The sequence below is a fragment of the Ranitomeya variabilis genome, chromosome 2 (assembly GCF_051348905.1).
Source record: "Ranitomeya variabilis isolate aRanVar5 chromosome 2, aRanVar5.hap1, whole genome shotgun sequence".
In the NCBI taxonomy this organism is placed as follows: domain Eukaryota; kingdom Metazoa; phylum Chordata; class Amphibia; order Anura; family Dendrobatidae; genus Ranitomeya; species Ranitomeya variabilis.
In genome coordinates this window covers 1,113,697,373-1,113,712,937 of record NC_135233.1, presented here as the reverse complement: position 1 = coordinate 1,113,712,937, position 15,565 = coordinate 1,113,697,373, and the positions used below count along the sequence as shown (strand labels likewise).

The following is a 15,565-nucleotide window of genomic DNA, read 5'->3' as shown; positions in this document are numbered from 1 at the left end:
GAGTTTGACGAGACCACCCACTGCTACACTACTCATATAGGATCTGGAAAAGCAAAATGGTTTCTCGCCCCACAAAAGAAATTCAGCAAATTCTCTGCTCTCAAATCCAAATGCCCCTCCCTTCTTCTGAGCCCCATTGTACCTAAACCACATATAGCGTCCACATGTTTGGCATTTCTGTAGTGTGAAAGGCCGCCTAACTTACAGGTGCGTGTCTCCAGAAGCATGAGCTGGGCATAACGTACTGGTCACTACAACAGCAGTTTGCAATTTTCACTCAGCAACATTCACTGCTGCTTGTTTCTGGAAAATACCCATGGAGTCAAAATCGTCACTACATCTGTAGATAAATTCCCAAAGGGTTATTTCCCAAATGGGGTCACTTGAGGGGGATTCTGCTCCTCTAGCAATTAGGGGCTCTGTATACGAAGTCTGCAAACTATTCTAGGAAAATCTGTGCTCTAGGAGGCAAACAGCGCTCTGTCCCACCCTAGTATCTCCATATGGCTAAGTAGTACTGTACAGCCACATATGGGATATTGTCACGTTCAGTAGAAACTGGACAAATTTTGGTGCCATTTTTACCCATTTCCCAGTGTGAAAATGTAAAACTTGGGGCTAACACAATCTTGGTGGTAAAAATGGAAATTATTTTATCTTCATTGCTCAATGGTATAAAAGTCTGTGACACACTTGTGTCAATATAATTACTTCACCCCTAGATGAATTCATTGAGAGATGTCGATTTTTAAAATGGGGTCACATATAGGGGGTTCTGCTATGCTGGCACCACAGGGGCTCTGCCAATGTAACATGGCCCCCTCAAATCAGTGCAGCAAAATCTGCACTGTAATATGGCGCTCCATCCCTTCTGAGCTTTGCACTGTGCCTCAAAAGTAGTTTGCGACAACATATGGGCTATCGTTGAACTCAGGAGAAATTGCACATCAAATTTTAGGGTCCATGTTCTCCTGTTCCCCTTCTAAAAATTCAAAATTTGGAGCTAAAAAAGATTTTTGCGGCAAATGTGCGATTTTTTTTAATTTCATGTGCTCAATACACATCTAGATAAGTTCTCTAAGGGGTCTACTTTCCAAAATGGTGTCACTTGTGGGGGGTTTCCACTGTTTAGGCACATCAGGGGCTCTCCAATTGTGACATGGCATCATCTAATTATTGCAGCAAATTTTACATTAAAAAAGTGAAATGGCACTCCTTCCCTTCCGAGCCCTGCCGTGCGCACAAACAGTAGTTGTCCCCCACATCTGGAGTATCGGCATGCTCAGTAGAAACTGCACAACAAATTGTATGGTACACTTTCTCCAGTTACCCTTGCGAAAGTAAAAAAAAAGTCTAAAGGAAAATTTTTGGGAAAGAAAAGTACATGTTTTTTTTCCTTCCAAATTCCAAAAATTTGTGTGAAGTAACTGAAGGGTTAATAAACTTCTTGAATGTGGTTTTGCGCACCTTGAGGGGTGCAGTTTTTAGAATGGTGTCATTTTTGGGTATTTTCTATAAGATAGGTCCCTCAAAGTCACTTCAAATGTGAGATAATACCTAAAAAAAATGGTTTTGTTATAAAAATGAGAAATCACTGGTCAACTTTTAACCCTTATAACTTCCTAACAAAAAAAAATGATGTTTCAAAAACTGTGCTGATGTAAAGTAGACATGTGGGAAATGTTATTTATTAACTATTTTGTGCGATATGACTCTCTGATTTAAGGGCATAAATATTAAAAATGAAAATTGCAAAATGTGTACAATTTTCGCCAAATTTCCTTTTTTTTTTAACAAATTAAAAAAAGTCATATCAAAGAAATGTTACCACTAACATGAAGTACAGTATGTTATGAGAAATTCATAACCAGTGGGATCCATTGAAGCGTTCCAGAGTTATGATCTAATAAAGTGACAATGGTCAGAGTTGTAAAAATTGGCCTGGTCAGGAAGGTGAAAACAGATTTCAGGGCGAAGGGGTTAAACACTTGCATGCGTAGGGGGATCTGTGTAGAGATGTTATGTTATAGATTAAGAGCATAAAATGTGGGCAGCACGGTGGTGCAGTGGATAGCACAGCAGCCTTGCAGCGCTGGAGTCCTGGGTTCAAGCCCCACTAAGGACAACATCTGCAAAGAGTTTGTATGTTCTCTCCCTGTTTGCGTGGGTTTCCTCCGGGTTCTCTGGTTTTCTCCCACATTCCAAAGACATACTGATAGGGAATTTAGATTGTGAGCCTCAACGGGGACAGCGACGATAATGTGTGCAACCTGTAAAGCACTGCGGAATATGTTAGCGCTATATAAAAATAAAGATTATTATAAAATGGAGACAGAGGACACAATGGAACCCAATTTCCCACAATACACACACACACTGATCCAGGCATCTGACCGGTATAATGCCCGCTACAATGTTTTCACTCTCAAACCATTGGTTCATGTGGAGAATCTGCCATGTGCACCGGCACACCGGCTGTTCACGGTGCACAGGAACAGCACACGTACCTATAGAGCGCTCGTCTGAACAAGCCCTGGGGAAACTAATCATGGAGCCATCAGGAAGATGGACACTCGGCTTATTGAAAAGGAAGAAGACAGAATGCAGCAGACAATGAAGTCTTCAATGCTTTATTCCATAATGATTACAATATTGTTCTAATATCCATGATGGCGAGTGGGAAGGTTCACCCTGACACGTTTCTGGCGGACCACCCTTAGTCAAAGACCGGTGTCACACTTGTGTGTGCAATGATAGAAACTCACGCAGGTCTCTTGCATCAATACCCGGCACTGCTGCTGATACTCGGGACCGGAGCGTTCAGCTGCAAAGAAATACATGCAGCTGAACACTCCGATCCCGAGTGCCGGGTATTGATGCAAGTTTCTTGCATTGCACACGCAAGTGTGACCCTGGCCATAGAGTGTATCAGAGAATCATGGGATATACCATTAAAAGCAACCACCCACCAATCATGAGAACAACAGAAAACCACGTGGACGTAGAAATTATAAGAATAAATGTAACAAAATGCAATTAATACAGTGCTATATGGAACACAAACTCCTAATTAGAGAACAATATCAATACATGATGTTAGTAATTACACATAGTATCATTTCTAGAAGTCATTCCTATGGGTCGCTTCATGTCCAACCTAATCCTGGACGCCTTCCTCAGTAACAGTTTTTCCACCAGTCTCCTCCTCTATCTGGACGATTAACTCAATTCCAAAGAATATGAGACTTTGAATGTTCCCATTATGCGTCTCCAGAAAATGTCTGGTTACTCCTGAATGTATCCTGTTGTTACTGGTAATGTTTGTAGATGTTCTAATACTTTTTTCAGCTCATACATCCCACATATGTAAGGTTGCATGAATTGCATTGTACAGTATACAACATAATTGGTGTTACAATTAATAAGGGAATTCATAGTCCAGATGTCATTGATTTTGTGTCTTATGTGGAAATTGACACGTTACATTTAGTGCCTGCAGACTTGAGAAACCTTTGATGGAAAGCCAAGCTGTTCTAAACTGTTCCCGATACATACTGGGGGACGGCATATTACCAAGGGGACGGCCTCTATTAGAGAATCACTAAATCAACAGGAAGTGAGAGCTGCGGCTGACCGATCACTTCCTGTTATTTACTTATGTCCGAAGACGGGGACAGTGAAGCCGGCGCTGATTGGGCGCAGAGCTCATGTGACGTAACAACCTCACCTGAGCCCAGGAGAGAGCGCAGACACCGCTGGAATGGCACCAATGCGGGAGGTGAACATACAGTGGTGTGATAAAGTGTTAGCCCCTTCCGGATTTCCTATTCTTTTGCATGTTTGTCACACTTAAATGTTTCACCAAATAAAAGTAAATATTAGACAAATATAACACAAAATGCAGTTTTTAAAAGATCTTTTTAATAAAGGGAAAAGGAAACCCAAACCTACAGGGCCTTGTGTGAAACGTGATTGCCCCCTCCCCTTAATTTATGTTTTAACTAGTTTATCACATCTTTGGGAAGCTAAGTACACATTCCCTAGCCACCCACAGGCCTGATTACTGCCACACCTGTTCTGAGTCAAGAAATCACTTAAATAGGACCTGCGAAGAACAAAGAGCACCAAGCGCACTACTACAATGTATGAATAAATCTTACCCGGGGTGCAAGAGTGGCAAAACATAATATCGCAAAAAAGAAAAAGGAAATAATTTATTTGTGTTTCATGCTCCTGTGGTGTGCATCTTTATGGTGGCTTTCTTTCCTTTTTCTTTTTTAAATAGGACCTGCCTGACAAAGTGAAGTAGACCGAAAGCTCCTCAAATGCTACAAATCATGCAGTGATCCAAAGAAATTCTGGAACAAACGAGAAACCAAGTAATTGAGATCTTTCAACCTGGATAAGGTTATAAAGCTATTTCAAAAGCTTTGGGACCCCAGCGAACCACAGTGAAAGTCATTACCCACAAATGGCAAAAACATGAAACCACGGTGAACCTTCCCAGGAGTGGCAGGCCGACCAAAATTACCATAAGAGTGCAGTGATGACTCATCCAAGAGGTCACAAAAGACCCCACAACAACATCCAAATTACTGCAGGCCTCACTTGCCTCAGTGAAGGTCAGTGCTCATGACTCCACCATTAAAAAAGAAACAAAGCAAAAATGTGTCAGCATGGCAGAGTTCCAAGACGAATACCACTGCTGAGCAATAAGAACATAAAGGCTCATCTCAGTTTTGCCAGAAAACATGTTGCTGATCCCCTATAGTGGACTTTTGGGAGAATACTCTGTGGAGTGACGAGAAAAAGTTAAACTATTTGGCAGGTGGAAGTCTCATTATGTAAGTCTATCACATCTGGCGTACAAGTAACAAAGCATTTCAGAAAAGGAAAATCATACCAACAGTAAAATATGGTGGTAGTGTGATGGTCTGGGGCTGTTTTGCTGCTTCAGAATGTCTGGCCATCTGTTTATGACATCAAGCTGAAGAGCACTTGGGTTATGCAGCAGGACAATGATCCAAAACACACCAGCAAGCACACTTCTGAAAGGCTTAAGAATAAAATTAAGAATTTGGAGTGGCCTAGTCAAAGTCCTGACCTTAATCCGATTGAGGTGCTGTGGCATGACCTTTAAAACGCAATTTATGCTCGAAAACCCTCCAATGTGGCTGACTTACAACAATTCTGCAAAGATGAGTGGCCAAAATTTCTCCAGAAGGATATAAAAGACTCATTGCTAGTTATCGCAAATATTTGATTGCAGTTGTTGATGCTAAGGGTGGCCCAAGCAATTATTGGGTTTTGGGGCAAACAATTTTCACACCACTGTAACTGTTATTATTTTAATGGGGCAAAAATTCAGATTAAGAATGGGCATTCTTACTGGTCAACCAATGTAATGTCTACACAACATTTTTTACTAGAAAATAAAAAAAGTATATATTCTTTGTAAAACTGGAAAAAATGTTATAAATATATGTAAAAGTTTCATATTAAACAGCTCCCCCCCTGTGTGCGACTTCTGTGATGACTATGAAGTTTGTCTTTGCTAATAAAGCATTTTCCACATTCTGAGCATGAGTACGGCTTCTCTACTGTGTAACTTCTCTGATGTTTCACCTGAAAAGATTTGTTTAAAGAAATATTGTCCACACTCTGAACATGCATTTTCTTATGCCTGAGAAGACTTGATTCATATATAAAACAGATCCCACATTCACTACATGTAACTGGATTCTCTCCAGTGTGATCTCTTTGATGAGAACTTAGCAGTGCTTCAGTATTAAAACATTTTCCACATTCTGAGCATGAATATGGCATTTCTTCTGTGTGCATTTTCACATGAGTTATTAGATTTAACTTACTTTTAAAGAATTTTCCACATTCTGAACATGTATACGCATTTCCTGTGTGAATTTTCTCATGTGTAGTAAGACTTGATTTAAATCTAAAAACTTTCTGACATTTTGAACATGAATACGGCTTCTCTCCTGTATGAATGATCCTATGAGCAATAATATTTGATTTTTCTTTAAAACATTTTCCACATTCTGAGCATGAATACGGCTTTTCTTCTGTGTGCATTTTAACATGAGTCATAAGATTTGACTTATTTATAAAGAATTTTCCACATTCTGAACATGTATACGCATTTCCTGTGTGAATTCTCTCATGTGCAGTAAGACTTGATTTAAATTTAAAAACTTTCTGACATTTTGAACATGAATACGGCTTCTCTCCTGTATGACTCTTCTCATGCTTAATAAGAGTTGATATTTGTGTAAAACTTTTTTGACATACTGAACATGAGTACGGCTTCTCTCCTGTGTGAATTCTGTTATGTGTAACAAGACGTGATTTTCTAGTAAAACACTTTCCACATTCTGAACATGAATATGGCTTATCTTCCGTGTGAACACTCTTATGATTATTAAGAGTTGATTTATGTAAAAAACATTTCCCACATTCTGAACAGGAATATGGCTTTACACCTGTGTGAATTCTCTGATGTGAAATAAGACTTGCTTCATATGTAAAAGTTTTCTGGCATACCAAACATGAATACGGCTTCTCTCCTGCGTGAATTCTCTCATGTTTAACAAGGCATGATTTTAGAATAAAACATTTCCCACATTCAGAACATGAAAACGGCTTCTCTTTGTGAATTTTCTCATGTTTACCAAGATCTGATTTATCTATAAAACATTTTCCACATTCTGAACATAAAAATGGCCTTTCTCCTGTATGAATTCTCTGATGTCTAAGAAGAAAATATTTGACAGAAAAACATTTTTCACATTCTGAACATGAATACGGCTTCTCTCCTGTGTGAATTCTCTCATGTATAACAAGGTGTGATTTACCTATAAAACACTTTCCACATTCTGAACATGAAAACGGCTTTTTTACTTTGTGAATTATCTTATGTTTAAGAAGGTTAGATTTTTGGGAAAAATATTTCCCACATCTTGAACATGAATATGGCATCTCGCTTTTGTGTCTTTTCTCATGTAAAACAAGATTTGATTTGTTTATAAAACCCTTCTCACATTCTAAACATGAATACGGCTTCTCTCCTCTATGTATTCTCTGATGTCTAGTAAGACGATATTTGTCTGAAAAGCATTTCTTACATTCTGAACAAGAATACGGCTTCTCTCTTGTGTGACTTCTCTTACATTTAACAAGATGTTCTCGATGTACATTAAGAGTAATGAGGTTTTCTCCTGAGGACTGACACATGATATCCTCTTCTTTTACATTATACTCTAGAGATAACACGACATTTCCTCCAGAACGATCACTTGCATTTTCTGCTAAAAATAAAAATAGATTTAATTATTGTTTATAAATCTCAACTTTAAGCATAAAGGCCCATCCATGTCCCACCTCTGATCCAGGATGGAGAATGTAGAAGAAATGTTAAGGAATTCAATGCACATTACTAGAAATACCCCGATCACCGGGAAACAGAAGATGCAGAATATGGAATCGTCCAATAGTTTCAGCTTCCCCAGTAACTGTGTTTGAGAAGTTCTCAATCATGAGTGGTTGCACAAAGGAGACCCCAGGACTTCCAGACCACATCCCAGTGCAAACCTGTTCCACTTTCATGATCATCAGTGCACATTCAGACACGGGCAAAATCATGTTATACCAAATAACAATAATTATACTAACAGGTAATTACAGACACGTGTATGTACGGCCAGGGACAGTAGTGAGGATGTATGATATCTGACACTGTCGACCACAGAAACGACCACAAAGAAATGACGGAGGTCTCCGCTTACCTGGTGATACAAGAGGCCGGTGCTCCTCCACCACAACATCCTTATACTGCTCCCGGTGTCCTTCTACATAATCCCACTCCTCCACGGAGAAATAGAGAGCGACGTCCTGACATCTGAGAGCAACCTGACAACCAACGAGACCGACATCACCCAGAATCCTCCAGTGTATACTTTATAATCTCCCAGCAGTCTCCTCATCACCCAGAATCCTCCAGTGTATACTGTATAATATCCCAACAGTCTCCTCTCCTTTCCCAGAATCCTCCAGTGTATACTATATAATCTCCCAGCAGTCTCCTCTCAACAACCAGAATCCTCCAGTGTATACTGTATAATCTCCCAGCAGTCTCCTCTCTTCATCCAGAATCCTCCAGTGTACTGTATAATCTCTCAGCAGTCTCATCACCCAGAATCCTCTAGTGCTGTATAATCTCCCAGCAGTCTCCTCTCATCACCCAGAATCCTCCAGTGTATACTGTATAATCTTCCAGCAGTCAACTCCCCTCTCATCACCAGGAATCCTCCAATGTATACTGTATAATCTCCAAGCAGTCTCCTCTCCTCCCATCACCCAGAATCCTCCAGTGTATACTGTATAATCTTCCAGAAGCGTGATCTCATCACCCAGAATCCTCCAGTGTATACTGTATATTCTCCCAGCAGTCTCCTCTCCTCCCATCACCCAGAATCCTCCAATGTACAGTGTATAATCTCCCAGCAGTCTCATCTCCTCCCATCACCCAGAATCCTCCAGTGTATCCAGGATAATCTCCCAGCAGTCTCCTCTCCTCTCATCACCCAGAATCCTCCAGTGTATACTGTATAATCTCCCAGCAGTCTCCTCTCCTCCCATCACCCAGAATCATCCAGTGTATACTGTATAATCTCCCAGCAGTCTCCTCATCACCCAGAATCCTCCAGTGTATACTGTATAATCTCCCAGCAGTCTCCTCATCACCCAGAATCCTCCAGTGTATACTGTATAATCTCCCAGCAGTCTCCTCTCCTCTCATCACCCAGAATCCTCCAGTGTACACAGTATAATCTCCCAGCAGTCTCCTCTCATCACCCAGAATCCTCCAGTTTATACTGTATAATCTCCCTGCAGTCTCCTCTCCTCTCATCACCCAGAATCCTCCAGTGTACACAGTATAATCTCCCAGCAGTCTCCTCTCATCACCCAGAATCCCCCAGTGTAATCTCCCAGCAGTCTCCTCTCCGCTTATCACCCAGAATCCCCCAGTGGAATCTCCCAGCAGTACCTCTCCGCTCATCACCCAGAATCCCCCAGTGTAATCTCCCAGCAGTCACCTCTCCGGTCAGCAGCTCAGTGATCTTGTTGGCCAGTTCTAGGACCTTCTTCTCAGGTGTCGGGGAGTGCAGGCGTTCTGTGATGGGGCTCTGGATCTTGCTCCGTCCTCCGGACATACAGGGGGTCACACGGTCACCGGACGTCGTCTTCACCACCGTGTGCTCCTGTGTACAGTGACAGACGCCGATCACCACAGATTCTATCCATCTTATCACTAGTCCTGTTATATTAGTAGAGATCAGAGTGATCTCATGGGAGACTCTCACCTTTCCCTTTAACAAGTCGATTATCTCCAGGGCGAGGAGTAATATTCTTGCAGTCATGTTGCTTTTGTCCTGGTCGCTCCTCGTTGGGTCATTTTTCATCCTGACGTCCTGGTACTGATCCTTCTGTCCTTCCATGTACTCCCACTCCTCCATGGAGAAATAGACAGCGGCATCCTGACACCTGACAGGAACCTGACAAACACACAGTTAGGTGCAGAAATCATTGGCCAGAGAGAAATCCTCGTGATTTCAGCTCTGCAGGCCGCTAGATTGGATGTAAAATGAAACAATTGAGATGAAACTGAAGTGGAGAATTTCAGTTTTAATTAAAGAGGAGGGTCAAAAATCTATGAAACGTTTAGGAATTGCAGCCATCTTTCTGCAAATCCTCCTAATTTTAGGGGCTCACGAGTAATTGGACAAATTAACTTTCCCATAAATAAAAAGGTTATCTTTAATCCTTGGTAGAAAATCCTTTGCAGCAATGGCGGCCTGAAGTTTGGAGGACACGGATGTTGCCATCGCTATTCTCCACCTGTGTGAGGCATTACAGCAATGATTGCTTGAAGTCTGGAGGCCATGGACGTCATCATTGCTGGTCTCCTCCTGTGTGAGGCTTTGCAGCAATGATGGCCTGAAGGTCTGGAGGCCATGGATGTTACCATCGCTGGTTTACTACTTTTGCCGCCTTTACTGCAGACACTTCCGTTTTCACTTGTTTGTGGCTCTTTCTACCTTCAGTTTTGTCTTCAGCATGCGGCTGATGGGGCTGAAATCTGGTGAGGACTCGATCACTAGAGAATAGTCCACTTCTTTTTCGCAGGATGTTTTGGATTATTTTCCATCTGTCCTGTGAAGCGCCGTCCAGCCAGAAATTTATAACGTTGAGCCATGAAAATTATTAAATCACATTTTCCCCACAAAAATGTTATTTAGGCCCCAAATTTTCTATTCTCATAAGGGTAGCAGGAGAAATTGTACCATAGAATTTGTTGTGCAATTTCCCCTGAGTACCCCGACACCCCATATGTGGGGGAAAACTACTTTTGAGGCACAGTGCAAAGCTCAGAAGGGAAGAGGCGCCATACTGGAGCTCAGATTTTGCTGGAATGGTTTGAGGGGGCCATGTCACACTGGCAGAGCCCCTGAAAGGCGAGAACAGCAGAACCCCCATAAGTGACCACATTTTACACACTACACCTCTCATTGAATTCATCTAGGGGCGCAGTGGTCATATTAACACCACATGTGCCTCAGAGAGTTTTATACCATTGGGTAGTGAAGAATAAATTACATTTTTACCCCTAAAATGCCGTTTTAGCACCAAGTTTTAAATTTTTCAAAGGGCTAATAGGACCTTTTTTTTATTTTACAACAAACTGAGGTCCGTTTTTCCCTGAGTGCGCCAATACCCTACATGTAATCGGGAAATATTTCTCAGGCACAGTGCAAAGCTCAGAAGGGAAGGAGCGCCAGATTTTACTGCTATGGTTTGCAGGTGCCATGACCCACTGGCAAAGCCCCTGAGGGGCCAGAACAGCAGAACCCACCATAAGTGACCCTATTTTACACACTACACCTCTCAATGAATTCATCTAGGGAGGCAGTGATCATATTGTCACCACGGGTGTGTCACAGAACTTTATACCATTGGGCAGTGAACACAAAATAATAACATTTTTACCAACAAAATTTTGTTCTAGCCCCAGATTTTACATTTTCACACAAGAAGTGGGTAAAAATGGCACCAAAATTTGTCCCATTACGCTGTAGTAACCAGTACGCTATAGAAACCACTACGCTATAGTAACCAGTACAGTATAGTAACCAGTACAGTATAGTAACCAGTACAGTATAGTAACCAGTACGGTATAGTAACCAGTACGGTACAGTAACCAGTACGCTATAGTAACCACTACGCTATAGTAACCAGTACGCTGTAGTAACCAGTACGCTTTAGTAACCAGTACAGTATAGTAACCAGTACACTGTAGTAACCAGTACACTGTAGTAACCAGTACACTGTAGTAACCAGTACGCTGTAGTAACCAGTACACTCTAGTAACCAGTACGCTGTAGTAACCAGTACACTGTAGTAACCAGTACGCTGTAGTAACCAGTACGCTATAGTAACCAGTACGCTATAGTAACCAGTACGGTATAGTAACCAGTACGGTATAGTAACCAGTACAGTATAGTAACCAGTACGCTGTAGTAACCAGTACGGTATAGTAACCAGTACGCTGTAGTAACCAGTACGGTATAGTAACCAGTACGGTATAGTAACCAGTACGCTGTAGTAACCAGTACGCTGTACTGGTTACTACAGCGTACTGGTTACTATACCGTACTGGTTACTACAGCGTACTGGTTACTATAGCGTACTGGTTACTACAGCGCACTGGTTACTATAGCGTACTGGTTACTACAGCGTACTGGTTACTATAGCGTACTGGTTACTATAGCGTACTGGTTACTACAGCGTACTGGTTACTACAGCGTACTGGTTACTATACTGTACTGGTTACTATACTGTACTGGTTACTATAGCGTACTGGTTACTACAGCGTACTGGTTACTATACTGTACTGGTTACTATACCGTACTGGTTACTACAGCGTACTGGTTACTATACTGTACTGGTTACTATACTGTACTGGTTACTATACCGTACTGGTTACTACAGCGTACTGGTTACTACAGCGTACTGGTTACTATACTGTACTGGTTACTATACTGTACTGGTTACTATACCGTACTGGTTACTACAGCGTACTGGTTACTACAGCGTACTGGTAACTACAGCGTACTGGTTACTATACTGTACTGGTTACTATACTGTACTGGTTACTATACCGTACTGGTTACTACAGCGTACTGGTTACTACAGTGTACTGGTTACTACAGCGTACTGGTTACTGTACTGGTTACTATACTGTACTGTTAACTATACCGTACTGGTTACTACAGCGTACTGGTTACTATACTGTACTGGTTACTATACCGTACTGGTTACTATACCTGTCACGATTCACACCGTGACTGTCAAGTTCCCTTAGCCGCGGCCCGCAGTTTGTCACAAAATCCACAGGGATTCCTGACCACTGCCACCAATATGTCACGGATTGGGGTGACTTTAGGCCAACAGACGGCTATCACATGTGCAGGGGGGCTTATCTTAGTTATCCCTCCACTGCTACAATGTGATAAAAACACACACCAGGCTATTGACCTCTTAGTTTACAGCAGGGGCTTATTTTAGGTATCCCACTGCTCTTCAATACACCATGAACTGCAGGGATTTGTGTATATCCCGCTTACAGTCCCACTTAACACTTGCAGCTCTCTGGCGCCCCCCTTACCGTCAGGTCAGATTAGGTACTGCACCTAGGGTAATTAGTCGCCAGAAAGGCTGCCTGCTATGTACTGGCTATTGGGCACGCTGCAGCAATGCGATAACTACTCCCGCTCAGGCAGGAACAATAATTATCAAGCCGCAGTCGCTACAGTGACACCCAAAAGCCTGCACAGTATCGCTGCCACCAGCTTCGATTAAACGGGTCCGAAGCTAACCCAAAACAGTAGCGTAATTTCCCTTCAAGAGACAGGGTACGTTTTTAGAGCAGGGAGAAAGAACTGGCATGAAATAATATACCCCACAAAATGGAGGCAGTGCTTTATCAAAATATTTTACAAAGATGTTACAAATGAGACAATTGCAAATATGTACAAGGTAATTATGAAAATAAAAGGATTAAATGAAGAAAAGATAACACTCACATATCTCAGATCATTGCATTGCAGGCAACCATACGTCCCAGCTCATTGGACGTGCTCAGGGCTCACAGGAAATCACAAGAAGACTGAGCTGAGGATCCTGCCCCAAACTTAAAACCTGCAGCTAGTGACATCACAGAAAGGCTGGCTTATCCAGACCCTCCTCTCTCTACATTCTGACTAAGTATAAGCTAAATCTTTCTAAGACTTGTAATTCCGCTACTGCACATATCATAGTTGTAACAAACCCAGCATTCATCTCAGATTACCGTGGGCTTTCTAATGAGCTCAAATATGTCCTATTATTTCCAGCGCAATCCCTACTTCTTCACCCGATGGAGTTAGACGCCCGTGTTTAGAGTGATGCGTAGATCCACCGATGGAGACTAAGAAGATATATCTACCATTTTCCTATCTTACATCGTCTGCCTAATATCTTACAAAAATGGAACAAAAGACTTCCATGATTCCGGAATCTTCTCTAACAGTTCCAGCTAGAGCAGTTGGGAGGGGGCGAGTAACTTTCTTCAGAGCCTGGAATTTATGGCATGGCCATAAAACCCTCTTCTGCCTTAGATTCAGAAACTCACAGGGAAGCAAAGAGAACCAGAGAGAGGGGGGTTTTAGCCCCCGCAGGCTAGCAAGAAAACTAACTTATGATATTTCATACCATATCGTGACAATACGGTACTGGTTACTACAGCGTACTGGTTACTATACTGTACTGGTTACTATACTGTACTGGTTACTATAGCGTACTGGTTACTACAGCGTACTGGTTACTATACCGTACTGGTTACTACAGAGTACTGGTTACTACAGCGTACTGGTTACTATACTGTACTGGTTACTATACTGTACTGGTTACTATAGCGTACTGGTTACTACAGCGTACTGGTTACTACAGCGTACTGGTTACTACAGCGTACTGGTTACTATACTGTACTGGTTACTATACCGTACTGGTTACTACAGCGTACTGGTTACTACAGCGTACTGGTTACTATACTGAACTGGTTACTATACTGTACTGGTTACTATACCGTACTGGTTACTACAGCGTACTGGTTACTATACCGTACTGGTTACTATACTGTACTGGTTACTATAGCGTACTGGTTACTACAGTGTACTGGTTACTATACTGTACTGGTTACTACAGCGTACTGGTTACTACAGCGTACTGGTTACTATACCGTACTGGTTACTACAGCGTACTGGTTACTATACTGTACTGGTTACTATAGCGTACTGGTTACTACAGCGTTATAGTAACCAGTACGCTGTAGTAACCAGTACAGTATAGTAACCAGTACGCTATAGTAACCAGTACGCTGTAGTAACCAGTACGGTATAGTAACCAGTACGCTGTAGTAACCAGTACAGTATAGTAACCAGTACGGTATAGTAACCAGTACGGTATAGTAACCAGTACGCTGTAGTAACCAGTACGCTGTAGTAACCAGTACAGTAGAGTAACCAGTACGGTATAGTAACCAGTACGCTGTAGTAACCAGTATGCTGTAGTAACCAGTACGCTGTAGTAACCAGTACAGTATAGTAACCAGTACGCTGTAGTAACCAGTACGCTATAGTAACCAGTACAGTATAGTAACCAGTACGCTGTAGTAACCAGTACGCTATAGTAACCAGTACAGTATAGTAACCAGTACGCTGTAGTAACCAGTGCGTTATAGTAACCAGTACGCTATAGTAACCAGTACAGTATAGTAACCAGTACGCTGTAGTAACCAGTGCGTTATAGTAACCAGTACGCTATAGTAACCAGTACAGTATAGTAACCAGTACGCTGTAGTAACCAGTACACTGTAGTAACCAGCACGCTGTAGTAACCAGCACGCTATAGTAACCAGCACGCTGTAGTAACCAGTACGCTGTAGTAACCAGTACAGTATAGTAACCAGTACGCTGTAGTAACCAGTACGCTATAGTAACCAGTAAGCTATAGTAACCAGTATGCTGTAGTAACCAGTACACTGTAGTCACCAGTACGCTATAGTAACCAGTACGCTATAGTAACCACTACGCTATAGTAACCAGTACACTGTAGTAACCAGTACGCTGTAGTAACCAGTACGCTGTAGTAACCAGTACGCTGTAGTAACCAGTACGCTGTAGTAACCAGTACAGTATAGTAACCAGTACGTTATAGTAACCAGTATGCTGTAGTAACCAGTACAGTATAGCAACCAGTACGCTATAGTAACCAGTACGCTGTAGTAACCAGTACAGTATAGTAACCAGTACGTTATAGTAACCAGTATGCTGTAGTAACCAGTACGCTATAGTAACCAGTATGCTGTAGTAACCAGTACAGTATAGTAACCAGTACGCTATAGTAACCAGTACGCTATAGTAACCAGTACAGTATAGTAACCAGTATGCTGTAG

The 15,565-nt window shown here is 41.9% G+C and overlaps 1 protein-coding gene across 6 annotated transcripts in view; it reads right to left on the bottom strand.

The window, feature by feature from the left end:
• Nucleotides 1–2,621: 2,621 nt before the first annotated feature.
• The window catches only part of LOC143808880 (uncharacterized), a 268,459-nt gene continuing 255,515 nt past the window's right edge, over nucleotides 2,622–15,565 (bottom strand). For 5 of the 6 annotated variants that reach the window (XM_077292040.1, XM_077292037.1, XM_077292042.1 and 2 more), the window contains 4 exons: nucleotides 9,378–9,569; nucleotides 9,111–9,275; nucleotides 7,800–7,923; nucleotides 2,622–7,322 (listed from right to left, as the gene is read on the bottom strand). In XM_077292040.1, coding sequence (XP_077148155.1) covers nucleotides 5,494–7,322; nucleotides 7,800–7,923; nucleotides 9,111–9,275; nucleotides 9,378–9,569 — 2,310 coding nt within the window. In that variant the 3' untranslated portion in view covers nucleotides 2,622–5,493. The remainder of the gene's footprint in view (nucleotides 7,323–7,799; nucleotides 7,924–9,110; nucleotides 9,276–9,377; nucleotides 9,570–15,565) is intronic. The other variant, XM_077292038.1, reaches the window with a different exon arrangement.